The sequence below is a fragment of the Tiliqua scincoides genome, chromosome 2 (genome assembly GCF_035046505.1).
Source record: "Tiliqua scincoides isolate rTilSci1 chromosome 2, rTilSci1.hap2, whole genome shotgun sequence".
In the NCBI taxonomy this organism is placed as follows: domain Eukaryota; kingdom Metazoa; phylum Chordata; class Lepidosauria; order Squamata; family Scincidae; genus Tiliqua; species Tiliqua scincoides.
This window is the reverse complement of record NC_089822.1, coordinates 1,090,906-1,109,073: the sequence shown is the minus strand read 5'-3', so window position 1 is coordinate 1,109,073 and position 18,168 is coordinate 1,090,906. Positions and strand designations below refer to the sequence as shown.

The following is an 18,168-nucleotide window of genomic DNA, read 5'->3' as shown; positions in this document are numbered from 1 at the left end:
TCATCTCCGTCACTGTCATCCACCTTCTCGTCGCCAGTCTTGCGTCTGGTTGCGCCTCGAGATTTCCTCTTACCACCTGTCGATCTGGACCTGGTCTCCCGGTCCTGTCGTTCCTCCTCTTGTCTCAGTTTCCTCCTCTGTTTCAGGTATGTGATGAGCTTAGCCAACCAGTCCACAAAGTCATCAATCGGCATGAGAGAGCTCTCATCCATGGCGTCCTTCCAGAAGGGCGGTGCTGGTAAGTTAGCAGCATCCCCCAATGAGGCTTGTGCCTTTTGTCTGTCCTCCCAGTGTCTCAAAACACCTTGGAACAGTTTGATGAGTCCATCTTCTTTCACCCACTCCGGGTACAGGGTTTTTGTCTTCTTAAGTCTACGCATCAACAAAATCTTCTCCGTCATGGCCAGAGTCATGGCCTTCATCCAGCTGGCGTCGGCAGGCAAGACGGGTGGTGATTCTCTCAGAACCCCCACCAGGAGATCCTTTGCTTTTGTGAGGAACTGGAAAGACTTTTGTTGTCCGTATTTGTTGAAGTCCTTAGTCACAGGACCGGTTGGGCAGCTCAAATGGGCTTCCACGTAGGCCCAGATCCTCACCAGGTCATTATCATCAAACAGTGGGGTCAGCAGCCACCTGTGTACCTCTTCAAGTGGCCCTTTGAGCTGATGCCTCCATCCAATCAGTCTCTCCTTGTCCCTGGGATTGGGTACGGGTTTGTCCACTTGATCCGTCGTCTCGAAGTCTTCCGACTCCCTGTTGTCAGCGTGTTCCAGTTCACTCGCGGGAGGTCTGTCAATAGTCACTGCCGGCTCAGGGGTATCTTGTGGTGCACGTGGGGGTTCCGGCGGCTGTGAAAACTCGGCCAGTCTCACAGTATTCCTTTCCTCAGTTTCCCTTTCCCCCCTTTCTTCCCTTGGTACATCTTGTGCCCCTGGTAGAGGTTTTTCCTCCCTTGCCATTCCAGTTCGGGAGAGCTCATTTCTGAGCCTGCTTCTTTCAAAGGGGAGCGATCCCTGTTCTTTACCGGTGTTACACCGGGGCCTTGTGCCTCCTGTTCCTCATGGCCATCTCAGAATCACTATAGCCTTCACGCTTGCTGTAAGACAATTTTGGTTTTCTGGTTCCCTTCCTCCTTTCTAGCCGACCATCTGTTTGGCGGGACGTGGAAGCCTCCTGTCGCGCTTGGGCGGAGCCTGCCGGCTCACACGGTATTTCTGCTGCAATCGGGGGTCCCTCCGGTTGGTTCAGAAGTCGCTCCCCTGCCGTGCAACCCTGCAGAGCCACAGAAGCCTCTTCACCGTTGCTTTCTGTGTCGGGGCCTAGCGAAGCCTCCTGAGCCTGGAGTTGGCTTTGGGGTTGCAACTTTCCAGCCAGGCTCTGGTGCTGTGTTTTTAACAGGGCCTTCTTCTGGGTGAGAGTGTTTATCTCCATGCCAGTGAAAAGTGACCCCTGCTGGTTCCTGCAGTTGCACAAGAGCAGGCCAGGATCATTTTTTGGATCAATTGACAGCCCTGCTTTTTCATAAACATGAAAACTCCTGAACACCCAAGTTCATCTTTCCTTGGTGTGGAATTCCGATGTCTATTTAGGTCCCGGTGCAGACACAGCATGGAGCAGAAGTGGCACTTTAGATGTGTTTGTGTGGCCTGTGTCTACTGATGGCTACTACCCATAGGCTGAGTTGCCAACATCTCACTCAGCCTCTGCAGCAGTTCCTTCAGCAGTGGCTGGAGCTACAGACATTTGCAGCATCTGATTAGGTTTATCTCCACACTGTGAAAGCTTCACCTGTTGATAGTTGCACAGCAGGCTGATGGTAAAGACACAAGAGCAGGCTTGGTTGGTGTTATTTCCAGTCAGCTGGCAATCCTTGAAACTGAAGCCCCTCGTTTTGGCAGCATCTCCAGGCACGGAGGAAGAGAGTCTCTTGCCTGAACCTCCGGAGAGCTGCTGCTGCCAGTGAGTGCAGACAATACTGAGCTGGATGGAGCAATGGGCAGGCTTGGAAGGAAGCTGTTTCCCGTGCTCTGCCTGCCAGAAGCCCTGGAAAACCTGCCCCACCTGCTGGCCTCCTATCCAGTGTCACGGGGAAGAACAACCATCTCTGTCCTGAAGTTTCGTGTCATTGTATAGCTGCCCCTTGCAGAGCAGGACAGATGTTTAGCTGGTGCTGCAAGACAGCAGGCTGCCCCTGAATAGAACGGGTGCTGAGGTGGCCATAAAGTGGGTCTTCTGTCTCCCTTCCTCTGGAGCTCCCCAGGCTGTCAGATTCCGCAGGAGGCGGATTGAGAACATTCCAGGATGTGGAGCTGCTTTCTTGGTATCCTGGTAGCTGCCTCCCTTTCTGGGACAGAAAGAAGCAGCCATTGCCCGTCAAACTCCTGGCACTTCTCCTCAACCCAGCCTCAGAAGCCAAGCCCAAGCCATGCCCCGGAGTGCCTTTCAGCCTTGTGATTGCAGTGGGCTGGGCTGGGCCATATATCACCCCAGCATCCTGCTCTCTCGGGACAGCAGAACAGCTGAATGTTTTGGCCAAAAACAGCACCTGATGTCAGGCCCAAAAGAGATGCTGTGTGCAGCTACTCCCAGCCGCCTCCACTTATCCAAGCAGAATTTGAGCAGGAGTCCCTGAGGGGCTTGTGTGGATACAGAGCTTCATGATGGGTTCATGATGTTTTCAGCATATCAGAGGAGGCGGCTTCAGGGGTCTGAACTTTACAGGCTGATTTTTAACTTCCCTCTCGAGACGACCCCCCATGTGAGCTGCCAGCTCTGCTCTTGTCCCCAGTTATGTGAGCAGAAGGGGAAAGGAGGAAGGTCCCTGCCACGAGTACCTCCTGGTTGCACCCATAGCTCTGAGCAAACGGTTGTGTGAGGTTCATTGTCACAAAGTGTATGGAAGTGACAGACTTGGCAAGTCGGCAGGAAGGATCAGGAACCACTAAGGGAGGAAGGGGCTGCTCAGCCCAGAAAATGGCTCAAGGGGTGCCAGGGGACCATGTTTTGGCCTTAATTTGGGGGCCCTCGGCTCAAGTCCCTGCACCATATGATTGCCAGGCTGCACCCCAGAGATCCTGCAGCTGTTGTGAGCTGTGCTGTTGATTCTGTGCTGCTACATAAGAGGCACGCTGCTGGTGAACCTTTGCAAAGGGGGAAATCTGGGTCTATAATATACTCTGTGGTGTGCTGTGGCCAGCAGTGGACACAGGATTGCAAATGCGGCCGCACCAGAGATAAGAACATAAGAAGAGCCCCGCTGGATCAGGCCAAAGGCCCATCTAGTCCAGCTTCCTGCATCTCACAATGGCCCACAAATGCCCCAGGGAGCACACAAGACAACAGACACAACCTGTGTCCTGGTGCCCTCCCCTCCATCTGGCAATCAGAGGCAGCCTGCCTCTAAAACCAAGAGCTTGCACAGACCTACCATGACTTGTAACCCGTAATGAACTTTTTCTCCAGAAATTTGTCCAATCCCCTCTTTAAGGCATCCAGGCAAGATGCCATCACTACTTCTTGTGGCAAAGAGTTCCACAGACTAATTACACACTGGGTAAAGAAGTATTTTCTTCTGTCTGTCCTAACTCTCCCAACACTCAACTTTCATGGATGTCCCCTGGTTCCGGTGTTATGTGAGAGGAAAAAGAGTAGTATATATTTATGCTTGTATTTCAAAGGTGCATAAATTTCATTGTGCTGTAGCACAATGACAATAAAGTTACTTCTACTACTACTACTACTACATCCCCTACATGATTTTGTATATCTCAATCATGTCTCAAGATGTGCAGAGAGGCAGCATAATGTCAGCAGCCTTGACGTGTATGTGGGTGGCTTTATTGCTGTTTTTATTTCTTTCTTTTTAAAGCCTACTGACTGTTCTGGGGGGAGTGGGAGAGAGTGCCCAATTGTGATCAGCCTTTCTGCCCCATGATGGGTTCTGAACAACTTCCAAAATTAAAGTCCTGGGTTTGAGGGGCAAGAGTGGTGGGAAGCTTCTAGTCAGAGTCAGCTCACACATTCAGCACTATCCTCTGTGCATGCAATGAATGTGTGTGCAGCAGGGGAAGCCATCTCTGTCACTTACCTTGTATCAGGTACCTGCAATGTGGCTACTTGCACGCAAGCATGTGTACGGCTTCACATTACCCAAAGGCTTGAGAGAGCAGGATTTTCAGCGGTGGGCAGTCCTGCACACACTTTGAGAGGTATATTTGAACAAGAGTGCAGTAAAACCTGCACCCCCCCCCCCACACACACACATCATACACACATCCACTGTGTATGTTTAGATTTTTAAAAAATCTATGAATTGTAAGCCGCCTTGGGCATCTGCTTTCAGCAGAGGAAAGGCAGGGTAGAAATCTTCTAAATAAATAAATAGTTGACTCATGAAGCATCCGAAGAGGGGTTTAGATGGATGCAAAGGTTTATCTGTGCTTTAAACAGTTTAGTGTTTCCCTGCCCCTTGCGTACAGCAATGATGATGCATTGTGGGAGAGGAGGAGGCTGCAGCAAGCAGGATTCTGGAAAGGGCTGGCATGTGACTGATGCTGCTGCTGGTTTGTGCATACCGTCTGCGAGGTCATTTGCTGTCTTGATTGTGCCTTGCTCTCCTAAGAAATGTGTGAGGTTATTCCTAGTTCACCAATGAGAGACTGGGGTTGTGAGGCCCACCTGCTGCCATGCCAAATGTCCACAGCCAAGTCAGAGCACAAATCCAGCCATCGAAGGCCCAAGGCAATTTTCACAATGGAGAGAGGTGAAAAGTGGTGTGCCCCAAGGATCTGTCCTGGGACCGGTGCTTTTCAACCTCTTCATAAATGACCTGGAGACAGGGTTGAGCAGTGAGGTGGCAAAGTTTGCGGATGACACCAAACTGAGTGGTGAAGACCAGAAGTGATTGTGAGGAGCTCCAGAAGGATCTCTCCAGATTGGCAGAATGGGCAGCAAAATGGCAGATGCGCTTCAATGTCAGTAAGTGTAAAGTCATGCACATTGGGGCAAAAAATCAAAACTTTAGATATAGGCTGATGGGTTCTGAGCTGTCTGTGACAGATCAGGAGAGAGATCTTGGGGTGGTGGTGGACAGGTCGATGAGAGTGTCGACCCAATGTGCGGCGGCAGTGAAGAAGGCCAATTCTATGCTTGGGATCATTAGGAAGGGTATTGAGAACAAAATGGCTAATATTAGAATGCCGTTGTACAAATCGATGGTAAGGCCACACCTGGAGTATTGTGTCCAGTTCTGGTCGCCGCATCTCAAAAAAGACATAGTGGAGATGGAAAAGGTGCAAAAGAGAGCGACTCAGATGATTACTGGGCTGGGGCACCTTCCTTATGAGGAAAGGCTACGGCGTCTGGGCCTCTTCAGCCTAGAAAAGAGACGCCTGAGGGGGGACATGATTGAGACATACAAAATTATGCAGGGGATGGGCAGAGTGGATAGGGAGATGCTCTTTACACTCTCACATAATACGAGAACCAGGGGACATCCACTAAACTTGAGTGTTGGGCGGGTTAGGACAGACAAAAGAAAATATTTCTTTACTCAGTGTGTGGTTGGTCTGTGGAACTCCTTGCCGCAGGATGTGGTAACGGCATCTGGCCTGGATGCCTTTAAAAGGGGATTGGACAAGTTTCTGGAGGAAAAATCCATTACGGGTTAGAAGCCATGATGTGTGTGTGCAACCTCCTTATTTTACAAATGGGCTATGTCAGATGCAAGGGAGGGCACCAGGATGAGGTCTCTTGTTATCTGGTGTGCTCCCTGGGGCATTTGGTGGGCCGCTGTGAGATACAGGAAGCTGGACTAGATGGGCCTATGGCCTGGTCCAGTGGGGCTGTTCTTATGTTCTTAACTGCAATTCCCAGGAGGCCTTGCAGGTCTCTTGTTATCTGGTGTGCTCCCTGGAGCATTTGGTGGGCCGCTGTGAGATACGGGAAGCTGGACTAGATGGGCCTATGGCCTGGTCCAGTGGGGCTGTTCTTATGTTCTTAACTGCAATTCCCAGGAGGCCTTGCAGGTCTCTTGTTATCTGGTGTGCTCCCTGGGGCATTTGGTGGGCCGCTGTGAGATACGGGAAGCTGGACTAGATGGGCCTATGGCCTGATCCAGTGGGGCTGTTCTTATGTTCTTGGTTGGCCAAGAAGGCTGGGTGCAATGTCAGCCTCTTGCTGCCCTGGAGTGGGCACATTTTATGCGCTTAAAAGCAGGCTGCTGCTCAGAGCCTCTGCTATGGGACCTTGTCACACTCAGGCACTGAGCAGCAGAGGACAAAGCATCTCCAGCAGCCCAGCCCCCGTTGTGCTAGCAGAACAAAAGCAGTTGTGAGTCTCATGCCAGCCTTCTCAGGGTCGGAATTAACAAACATGGCTGATAGCCAGGTCTAATTAACAGCACAAAGGAGATTAAAGCATCTTCAGATGTGCCAATTAAAGGTCTGCTGCCTACAAGGAGGCTGTCCCAGTGCTGGAAGTGACGCTTTTAGACTGTATGTGGTTGCACTGGGGGAGGGCCTGAGGGGCCAATTGGGTTGGGGGAAGGACTGCAGAAACAGAGGGTGCTGCCAAATATGGAAAACCAGACCTGATCCCGGAGTCTTGATGTTTGGGGAACTGCCAGGCTTGGTTTAAGCCATAATTGCCTGGGCTGTGCCCAAGTATCTAATTTTAGTGTCTGAACTAAATCTGTGAACCTGTGATAAAAACATGAGTAACCTGAGCATGTACAGAGAGTCTTTTCCTTGGCCCTGGATCCCTGAATACTGTAAACCACCATTCCCTCTTCTGTTTCAAGGCAGTGGTTTGTCTATCAGTACAGAAGTTTTTCTTCCAAAGATCCCCCTCTCCACCACCTGTTTTTCAAAAAGTGCTTAGCAGTGTATCTGTGTGTACTATATTTTTGTTACAAATTTTGTTTTATTGTCCTCATTCATTTAATATTAATCATGCCACTACTGCTGGAGGGGCTAGAGCAGGGGTGCTCAAACCCCGGCCCCGGGGCCACTTGCGGCCCTCGAGGCCTCTCAATGAGGCCCTCAGGGAGCCCCCAGTCTCCAATGAGCCTCTGGAGATTTGTTGGAGCCCACACTGGCCCGACGCAACTGCTCTCTGCAAGAGGGCGACTGTTTGACCTCTTGCGTGAGCTGTGGGATGAGAACTCCCTCCACTGCTTGTTTTTTCATGTCTGTGATGCAGCAGCGGAAGCAAAGGAAAGGCCAGCCTTGCTTTGTGCAAGGCCTTTTATAGGCATTGAGCTATTGCAAGACCTTCATTCATTCATATAAGTTCATCTTTAATATATTCATTTATGTAAACTTATGTAAATTTATTCAAATTTTAAATGTAAATTAATTCTTTTTTTCCCTGGCCCCCGACACAGTGTCAGAGAGATGATGTGGCCCTCCTGCCAAAAACTCTGGAAGCCCCTGGGCTAGAGGATAGAAACGTGCCAAAGGGCACCACAAAGGTGCACTGAAGGACTTCAGAGGGACCTTTTGAAGACACATTGATTGGTTCAGCTCTACCCTGGAAGTGGGAAGCAGGCTGGATCTGCACCGGAGGGTGACAGAGAAGCTGCTGGGGCTGGATGTGGCTGCCAGGCAAGAGCTCTTGAGGGATGGAATGGAGCTGGCTCTCCTTGAGGTGGGTTCCATCACTTGCCACATGCTCTGCCTAAAAGGGGGTGACTGCCTGGGGCTTTCAGCCTAGAAAGCACCCACTCTGCCTGCTGATTATGAGCTGGTGGGACATCTGGCTGACCACTACTGGAAAACAGAAAGTTGGAGCTCACCACTGATGCTGGTGCTCTTATTCATGGAACTGAACCCCGTGTAGTGCTGCCATCATGTGGTCTCTGTGAAGCAAAAACCAGGTTTCCGAACCTGGCAAGCCTCCTTTCCGCATCAGCCCAGGTCATGGTGCGGTGGAGATGGGGGGGGGGGGCGTTAAGTTAGCCCTGGAGATTAGTCTCTCTTCTCGGAAACACACAGCTGTCCTTGAGCAGATGCCTGTCTATCCTGCCCTCCTAGCAGGTTGCAGGTGCCTTGGCAGTAAATAGGCGAGAGAAAGGAGGGGAAGCTCCTTTTAGCCTGGCAGTTGTCTCACCCACACTCCCCCCCCCCTTCTGTTGCACTGCAGGCCTGTTTGAATAATCTCTCCCTCAGACTCATTATCCAGGCTCTGGCCTTCGTCTGGTGTCTGAAGGCTAAAGAAGCCATTAGCAGAGGTGCTCATTTCATACCAGAGCAGGGAGTGCAATGATAAAGGTGCAAGAGGAGGACTGAGCCTTCCTTCCCCTGTGTAGACTGAGGATTCTGAGCCGGGCGGCTCCTCCAGCTTCTGCTTGCACGGCCTTCTATCCTGGCAGCTCAACTGTGGCACTTTCTTATTCAGAAGTGGGTTTCTCTGAGGTCAGCTGGGCTTCCTCCCTTTTAAGTGCATTTAAGTGTGCAGCCTCTCTGCACAAGTAGCTGAGGCCTTGTAAACAGCAGGCTCTCGTGCCCAATCCTTTGTGCCTTGGTGTGGTTCCTCCCATGGAGAAAGAAGTTAACCAGAGATCCTTATTCATCTCACTGTCAAGGATGCAAACACAGATAAAGAAAGCCTCATATAATGTAAACTCTGCAAGCTTTTGCCTTTCACATAACTCTTTGTTGATCCAGCCAAATACATCATATTTCATCTCTGCATTTTTATTTTTTTACAACAACCACAACACCCTCTGCTTGTTGCTTACTGAAGAAAAGAAAAAGTGTTTATGATTTCCTCAAAGTGTGCCTGGAACAGTCACCTGCTTTCCACCTGGCATCCATTCAGAGTGTGCTAATTGGTTGAGGCAGAGGCAGGCTTCGCTCAGCCCAGGTTACCTGCCAGGAATCGGAAGACTCTGCTAAACGATCCCATGCAGGTTTCTGTGGAGGCAGCAGTCTCAGATCTGTCGATAGTGCTGAGTTTTATCGTGCACTTAATTCAGTCGCTTGGTCACGTGCCGACTGTCTGCTCCTCCCCACCCGGCACTTAGTCTTTGCATGCAAAATGGATTTTCTGGGAATTTGCAAGTAAATCCGTTCATTAGTTTGGGGCTTTAAATTAATTAAAGGACCTGGAGTCTTTTTAAGGAATTTAACATCTGTGTCAGTCTCCATAATAGAATAAAGCAGACTCCGAGGCTTGTTTGGAGTTCTCGGCTGTCGTGGGCAGGACTGCCTTCAGTCACAAGCTTGCTAGTTATTTGTAACTCTTCTTACCAGAGAGTTTGCAAATGCCTGCAAATGGAGCTCCCCAGATAGGGGAGCTGAGGGCCGGATTTTAAGGTCTCCACAAGTCTTATCTCTTGGGCAAGAGTTCAGATTCTGGCTTGCAAATGCCTGGGACCGAGGACTTGAACCTGTTGCCTTCAGGCCTTTCAGGCCTTGGCTGGCCTTGAGTGTGCTTGAGGTGTCTTTGCCTTCTTTAAATTAAATTAATTTCAATTAAATTTGCAATTTTCAGCTTGGATTAACCTGCACCATGTTGGCGCTTCAGGCCCCTGAAAAGTCTTACAAACTGAAGTTGTCCATTTCGGGATTCTACGTCTTGCACCCCACACTGCATCTGGCACTCACTCAGAGGCACACAGACCGGAGCCAAGCACAGAGTTTGGGGGACCCTCCTGATATTTCTGGGAGCTTTCCATGGACAGGTTGGATGCAGAACCAGCCTTGGCTGCCTCAGCTGCTCCATCCAGTGCTGGTCTTTGGCCAGCCTCCACGTACTGCAGAATCAAGCCAAGAGCAGGTTGAACAAACACTGTCATTGTGGGCTAGATGTTTGGAATGTGACTTCATATGAAGAAAGCCTGTTTGCAGAAAGTAGCCCGACAGGGAGTGCCCTGAGCCAGAACTGTTTTACTTCCCTGCTCTGCGAGTTTTTTGACTTGTGGAGATTTTTTTCCCTTCGGAGAGCATGTGAAGGTTGCCAGTCAGGAGTGCTGAAGAATCTGTATTGAGGAAGCAGCCCTGGAGGCTTCAACAGCTTAGGGTACAATCCTCACCCCTTATGTCAGTGCTTTCCAGCACTGACATAAGGGCAATGCAGCTCTGAGGTAAAGGAACAAACATTCCCTTACTTTGAGGAGGCCTCCGTGAGTGACACCCAACTGCAGGATGCAGCACATGTCCCACTGGCACCGCTATGCCAGTGCTGGAAAGTACTGGCAAAAGAGGTTAGGATTGTGCCCTTAGTGTTGTTATATCACATGGGGGGGGTGTTAATAGTGAATCCATGTGAATGAATGAAGGCTAAGAGATAACAGCTCAACACATTTATTCCATCTTTAGAAGAGAAGCTAGCAATGAACACACACGGCAAACGCCCCTTGCTTTATACTCCTTAGCTCTACCCAGATTCCCCACGATTGGTACTGTTGAAACAGACCACCTGATTGGCAGGCTAACTAGAGGGCCAATCAGACAGTAGGATTTCGATCCACCACCCTATTGGTCAGCCATAAGACTGGACCCATCGGTTATGCAGGGGGTCTAGGAGTTGCCTCTGCCTGAGCAGGGACTGCACTATGGGCTGCATCCCACACTCTACTCTGGAGGTGTAGCCATTGAGCATGCTGCTGTGAGTCCTGTGCCGTGGGGACAGGGCTGAGAGCAGAGAAGGGAGGAAAGCCTGGAAGGGCTACAAGCAGTAGAGAGCCTCACCTGGGGCAGGGGCTGCAGCCAACCTGTCTGAAGCGGTGGGAGCAGCACAAAGCAAGCAGTGACACTTTGGGTGGGCAAACCAGTCTCCATGAGCACCTCCTTTGATCCTGGCTGCAAGATCTGGCTCCCCAGTCCAGATGAGGCAGGCCTGCCTCCCCCGGCCCGCTTTGGGCAGCTGGAACAAGAGGGCTCAGGGCATCCCCGCATTACGGAACAGGCTGAAATCACCAAGCCCCCTCCAGGCAGACACTGCACACTGTTCCTCCCTCTGGGCAATGCTGCAGTCCTCTGCAGGAAGACAGAAGGAGCTCAGACCGGTCCTTGCTCTCTGCTAATTGCACAAGTTGGGCCTTAGAACTGACAAACACTTTGAATAATGCTTAATGGCTCCGAAATCGAATGGTTCAGCATCAGATTCTCTCTTGGCTTCCTTACAGGTGAGCAACTTAGAAAGGCCTCCAAAAATTAATAGTAATTTGTTATTACCCAGTTTTCTGCTTGGAATACATTCCGGGATAGACTAAATCCTCAGTGGTCTCCGCTGCCACCTGTTTTAAATAACTCTGGACTTGATACACAACAGGAACAAAGATTAAAGCGTTTTATAATACAGGATTCTTACAATACGGGATTCTCGCATATGGATAAGAATCTAAGATTAATATAGTTGTGATGTATTTTAATTCTTTATTTCTTTTTATTTTACTTCTTGTTTTACTTCTGGATGATGCATTTGTTGGAACATGAATTAATGCCAATAAAGATCTCTAAATCTATCTAGTTTTGATGTACACATCGTGATATGAAAGTTGAATTAATATTTTCAGTCCTCCGTGGTTTGAATACTTTCAGATTAGATGAGATTGTAAGATACAAACCTTTGAAAAGATTTTTGCTTTTCATGTAATGAAATTTGCAGTGGAATTATTATTGACAGACAAACCTTTTCAAAACTATTTAACACAGCAAACTGGGGACTTCCTCAATTGCTTTTCAACAAAACAAAGTTTGCAAAACGGTTTCTATTGCTAAGCCAATGGTTCCCTGCCCTCAAGATGCTCACAGTCTAAAGCAAGGCAGGGGAAGCATCAGCAATAGCTTCTGAAAAAGACAATGTGCTGGGGTAACCTCTGCTAACTGAGTAAGGGGCACTTTTTCAAGTGGGTGCTCCTCTTTTTTTAGCAGGGGGAGAGTAACTGGCCCACCTCCCCCCAGCAGTGTCTTTTCTAATGGCTACCTGCTGGTGTTCTTTTGCATCTTTTTAGATTGTGAGCCCTTTTGGGACAGGGAGCCATTTAGTTATTTGATTTTTCTCTGTAAACCGCTTTGTGAACTTTTTGTTGAAAAGCGGTATAGAAATACTGTTCATAATAAAGAGGGGCAGTTGTTCTCCCCTGTTAAATATAAGAGGAGCATTTTGCCTTTGCCCTGAAGCAGGTGTTACAAAAATGCTTCATGATTCAAGAAATTATTGTTGGTAAGATATTGTTTTCATGAGCCCATTCATTTTCCCAGGGACCCAAAGGCGACTTGCTGCCCCTCTCAGTTTTCAGAAGCCCAGCCTCACCTTTGGCTTTGCCTGGAAAAAAAATGACTCTGTGACAAGTAGGAAGTAAGGTCATTCCACCACCACCCCACTTCCCATCCTGGTCAAACTTGTCAATCTTTAAGTCTCAACCACCCCCCCCCCCAACTCTGCAATCTCAAGCAGGAAGTTCCGCATGGTGGGGGGGGGGGGTGTGCCTGCACAAAAAGTGTGCAATCAGTCTGTCGAATTCCTTGCCGTAAGGTTGTAAGGTGCAGTTGTGACCACTGGTGTGGGTTGCTTGAACAGGCTGTCTACTGACTGCAAGTGGCAAAGCTGTCTTGAAAGAGCTGCTCCCTTCTGAGTGGAAAAAGGATGGGGAACAGGCCCACATCATCAAAGGTGTGTGCTAAGGAACTTTTCCCCCCAAGCAGTGGTGTAGCTAGAGAGGGTGCAAAGCACTAAGTTTTGCAGGTGCCTGAACGCGCTGTGAAAGCAGCCCCTCCCTCTCCCCTTCAGAGCCAGGCGCATGCCTCTGTTTTGCCCCCACCACCTGGAATGGCTCTGATTGGGAGGGGGAGCGGGAGGGGCTGCTTGCACAGCGCGTTCAGGCACCTGCAAAACATAGTGCTTTGCACCCCCTCTAGTTACACCACTGCCCTCAAGTATCCTCGTGTGTAGATTTAGGAGACTGATTGCAATCAATTAGGATTTTTTTTAGTTGGGTGACAGATCTTTTAGCAGATAAAATCTAATATAGAGGCCCAGCCCAAACCAATGGGGGGGGAAAGAGAGCAACCTGTTCCACCCCCTTTGTTGTCCTCCCACTGTTTCAAGATCCTCCAAGCAGAATGAGTGCTTGTTTGAGAGCATACACTTTTGCTCTCGTGTACAGTGCTGAAGGGGCAAAGCCTGATTCACACATGCCTGTGTAGCATGGACTGTGCCACTTCAGATGGCAGGCAGGGCATAACATTGCTTTTTGCTTTTGTTTTTAAGCCTCCCCTTCCAGGTTAAAAAAAAACAAGCAAGCTTAAGACCTGTGGAAGAAGGTTCAGGGCCCACCTGCCTCCGTGTTTGTTACCTCTAGAGCACTCCTCATATGGAGCCAGCATTCAGAACTGGGATCCCCAGCTGCATGCGGAGATCTAGCTGTAGCCATGAATGGGGGAGGCTGGGAGCAGGCGTGAGACCTGTGCCGCACTGGGATCGCCACGCATTCTCTTCTCCATTGCTTCTGGAAGCTTGGGTGCTTGCACTAGAAAGGGAGCTGTTTTCTGACCTGCCATGGCTTGTACGACGGAGTCCCAGGCTAGTGGTGCTAACTCTGGACCGCGTTGCTTGTGGGTGTTTCTCACATTGCATGGAAAGAGGAAAGATGCTGCTGCTCAGGCAGATGTGCGACTCTGCTAAAATAGAGCTGCCACTGGTAGAGCAGCTGCGGGAAGCGCAGACGCAGATTTACATGACTCTGGCTAAACTGGCCCCTGGGAATGGTTGCCAGGAGAGAGTGTTGGGACCCCCATCAGAGATTCCTCGTTCCCAAGGTTCCCAGAAGTCCATGCCAGCAGGAGCAGCTTTGGTTTGCAGTGAGAAGGCTGTCAAGCTGTACAAGAGGCAAGGTGGCAGCCAGCAGAGCCCAGAGCAGAGTGACCTCTGTTTCTCTCTCCCAACAGTGCCACCAAAGGAGCCCGTCTTGATGTGCCGCTCCAACAACTATCCCAACGGATTCTATTGCAGTTGGCACCTGACCAGCCCAACCTACATTCCCGACACCTTCAACATCACTGTGACGTAAGTGGAGCTGGGGAGCAGGGAGAAGAGAGGAGGTGCATGGGGGGGACACCAGCAGAGGGCTTTGCTCTGGGAACATGTTGCCCTTCTGTTGCACTCAGTTGTTGATAGTTTTGGAGTCCTGTCTTCCCTTGTGCCTGATCGCCCTACCAGTAATTAAGAACCTTCCTGTACATGCCCTCCTACGAAATACAAGAGAGGGGTATATTAGAAGCAAGGAGGGGGCAATGGCTCATGTGAATCCAGTTAACTTGAACATGTGTTTTGGGGCTTTCACAAGCCCCATGTGGTCCAGTCCAACCTGCATTTGTGAACCACAGGATGGCACTTTGTTGCCTTTGGACAGAGAATTCAAACCTGCATCAAGCCTGCACGCACATCAAGTCTGAGTGGCCAGGGGAGCAAAACGTGATGGCTTCCCCACCAGGATCTCGAGTGCTCTTCTGCAGTCAGCTGGGAGCAGACCTGAAATGGGGGGGGGGGGCCTCAAGCACTTTGCATAGTCCTGTGTGTTTTCCAGCAGCATCGCCCTTCCCTGTGTCCCTGTGTCCAAGTTCTAGCAGGCTTACTCCCAAGGAAATCCTGCTCACCAGAGCTCTCCTGCAGTGTTACACTTTTATTCCACAAGGCATTTTATGGCTGATTTATAGGCTGACTCAAATTCTGAGTTTTATGCAAATTTGTTTTCAATTTAAAAAAATTTCCTACTTCTCTTTGTTCTCTAGATTGTATTGAATTTTTATTCTGGAATTCGCTTTGGGAAAATTACATTGTCCAGGGCTGGATATTAAAACGTGACCTTAATTTGTTTCCTCTTTACAACTTCTGTTAGCCCTGTTATTGTTTTCTATGAAGGAAATATAGCTAAAGGAAAGGAATACTTAAAAGTTCCTCAGCCCACCTAAAGGGAACAGGAACTGACTAATTGAGGGCAATTAAGAGTAATTCATCAGTTATTCACCAGGAGTTCCAGTAGCAGTGAATTGGAAACCACAAGAGGCACAGATGGAACCTGCTCATTGAAGTTTCTGGAACTCTATAAACCAGAGTGGAAGGCTGCTCATTCACCCTGGACGAGCGAGTCCTGCTGCTGCATTTTATACTAGAAGACACGCCACAGATCCAATCAGAGAACAAAAAAAGAAAAACTGGGAGGGTGACACAGAGGGTGCCCGCATAGGGTGGGCTGGCAGCAGCCGTGCGGGTTGGATTCTCTGCAAGTAGCGAGTGGCTGAATGACCAGTGTGTCAAAGCAATGCATGCTGATCAGAGAGAAGAAAGTGAAATCGAAGCCAGAGCTCTGTCAGCTACTGATAAACACACAAAAGCACAAGGAAGCTTTCTGGAAACCGTCTCGACCTTGCAGTGCAGGCTTTTTTCCATCCTGTTGTAAACAGAAGGATCAGATGGAATAAGAAATCGGAATTATGCTGTGTAGTGTGCTGGGCTACAGTGCTTGTGAAGGAAGTATTGGACAAAAGCAACTGAAACACTCTCTGAGCATAGCTGAGCAGCAGGAAGGTGCAGGACTGCCTGAGCTATTTTACCCAGACTTGACAAGACTGTCCAAGACCATCAAGGCTTTTGGTGGATGATGAGAAGGTGCGGTTGATCCACCAGCGTGGAGGAAAGCACCCCTGGCCTCTGCTGTCCCCTGAGCATCCAGGTGCAACACTGGGCCCAGAAGTACTCCCCTGCCATTTCCCTGCTCTCTCACCAAGCTTCATCCAGAGAGCCCTGGAGGCAGGTCTCAGTTCCTTTACCCAGAAATGGACAGCCATTAATTCTCCAGCACAATGGAATCAATGGAGAGAATCTTTAGGAGAGGGAGGCCCATCCCTATCTTAAGGCAGGAAGACACTGCTCCCTCCCCTAGAGAAACATTTATGACTCTATCCCCCCCCCCCACAAACACACACAAATATCTCATTAGCTGAGGTGGGCAGGAGTGTAAGGCCAAGATAACAGCCTCCCACTTCCCAGAACCATCCACCTCCTCAGGCTACACAATTTTGAAAAAAACTGATAGCACAACAAGCAGACCTGATTTGGTGCATGAGATGAGCTTGTCTCTTCCTGGACATCTTTTGTCCTTTCTTTCCCCCCTCAGATATACTGGCACCCTCCTGGTGCCAGTCCTGCTTCTGTAGCCCTGAATTAGAACCAGCCCTTGACCCTGGAACACATCAAGCGATAATATGAGGAAATGCTTCTGAGCATGTGCAGGGGATCTTTTGCTCACTGTAGAATGACCATTGCCGTTATGAGGAGGGCACACAGAGGTGGATTTCAAGCATCGCTTGCACTGCTGTAGTTCTGTTTAGGAATTAGACATGGAACATGGGCATTAATTGGGGGCCTGCCCCACCCACGCTGCTGAGCAGAGGAAAATGCAAGCCACTAAGCCTGCCCTTGCCTCCTCTTGTCCCGCAGTGTCTCTCCTTACTAACAGCAGCTTGCCAGACCCTCTTGCAGAGTCTTTCCCATCTCAGCCACCTGGGGCCCTTTCAGCCAGGGAGGGAAAGGGCCTTCTGCACCCCAAGCCTGACTCCCCCCCACTGAACTTTGGACATCCTCTGGGCATCCAAATGGACTCCCCACAAGGGCTCTCTGTAGTGCTGGCTGATGTCTCCATTTCTGCCCTTTGCGTTTCCAGGCACGATTCGAAGGACATTGCGTGTGAAAAAGATGCACCCCCCAAGAACAGGTGTTACATCCGCTACCATCACCTCTTCTCCTCCAAGAAGTACAAGGTGACGTTAATGGTCACCAACGCCTTGGGCAGCAGCTCCACCTCCACCTCCTTTGATGAATTTACAATAGGTAAATACTGGGATGGGGGAGGCTCCACCTTTCATGCCAGAGGTGCAGGCCTGGCTTTCTGCAGCTCTGGTCCCATTCCCTCCCTGTGGTTGGGTCTCTGAGGCCAGAGTAACGACCTGCGGATTCTCTGGATCCCCCCCCCCGAAGGGATGGAGCAGGCCTTGCCTCTGGTGCAAGGATGGATGGGATGGGATGGGGTGGGATATGGGGAGGCAGTGGCTACTGGTGACAAGGACCACCCGTCTCTTCTCAGGGGACATTTCATGCTCACAGAACAATCTGGCCCTTTTCAGCAAAGAGAAATTGTGAGTGAAAAAAATACCTGAAAATATTGGCATGGCTGCATCCTCCCAGGAAAGCTGGATAGGATTGGGCCCAAAGTGTGCAAATTCAGCCTCTCCTAGACAACCTCCTGCACCTATACAGAAATGTCTTGTTCTGGGCAAAAAGCCTCTCCCTGGCAAGCCTTTCCCAGTGCAGAGGTGGTGAGCGGACAAGCCCTTAGCCCAGCTATCCACTGCTCTCCATGGCTCGCTGCTGCACTGGAAGTTCCAGTCCTTTTCCAAATGCTAACAGCAAGTCGGGAGAGAATCACAGCAGCAGCAAGGCGCCAACGAGGCAGAGCAGGGCAATATGGGGCCTGGCCCCTACCTTTGCCCACCCTCCTTGACTGGCCTCTGTGCTTTGCTCTGCTTTGGGTTGCAGTGACACTGGGCTCCCAGCATCCCCTGCTCCTGATCAGTTTAAAGAGAAGTGGTATGGAGTAGGGTAACTGCCTGTTGCGCTGACCATAAGCACGGGGGCACGCCCTCCCTCCCTACACCCCCGGCACAGAGGCAACGTTCTGGAGGATCTCAGTCAGTGTGGGGAAATGCACCACTCTGGGTCCTGCCTTTGCATTTCCTTGCCAGACCACCCAGTACTGGAGTTGGGGAGGAGGATCCTCCAAAGAGAGCGGTCACTAGGCTGACATGACCCCTCCTGCCAGGCCCCTGCTTGGAAGACCTGCCTGAAAGTGCCCTTTCCGCTCACTGAGGGGGCTGCTGAGTGCCAGTGGAGGGGAAAACGAGGGGGGCCTCTTTGCATATCCTGTGCTGCAGCTGCATCCCACCAGTGATTAGCTGCCAGCTGCGCGGAGTCGCGCCACATTTCCATTTTAAATTGTGGCTGAGAGATGTGTGTTTTCTGACGTCACCAGCCCCATCTCTCAGCAGCAGGAGAGCCAGCCCAGCACAATCGCAGGCTTAATGATGCCTTCTGCAGAGATAGCTGGAGTGGGCTCTTGGCCAGAGCAGCAGGAAGGGCCCAGGCGGGCTCCTGAGCCAAGTGCCA

At 50.3% G+C, this 18,168-nt stretch overlaps 1 protein-coding gene across 1 annotated transcript in view; it reads left to right on the top strand.

Annotated features, from left to right (window-relative positions):
• CNTFR (ciliary neurotrophic factor receptor) overlaps positions 1–18,168 on the top strand; it is a 138,920-nt gene that overhangs the window by 93,323 nt on the left and 27,429 nt on the right. The window contains exons 3-4 of the mRNA XM_066617325.1: positions 13,896–14,013; positions 16,670–16,836. Coding sequence (XP_066473422.1) covers positions 13,896–14,013; positions 16,670–16,836 — 285 coding nt within the window. The remainder of the gene's footprint in view (positions 1–13,895; positions 14,014–16,669; positions 16,837–18,168) is intronic.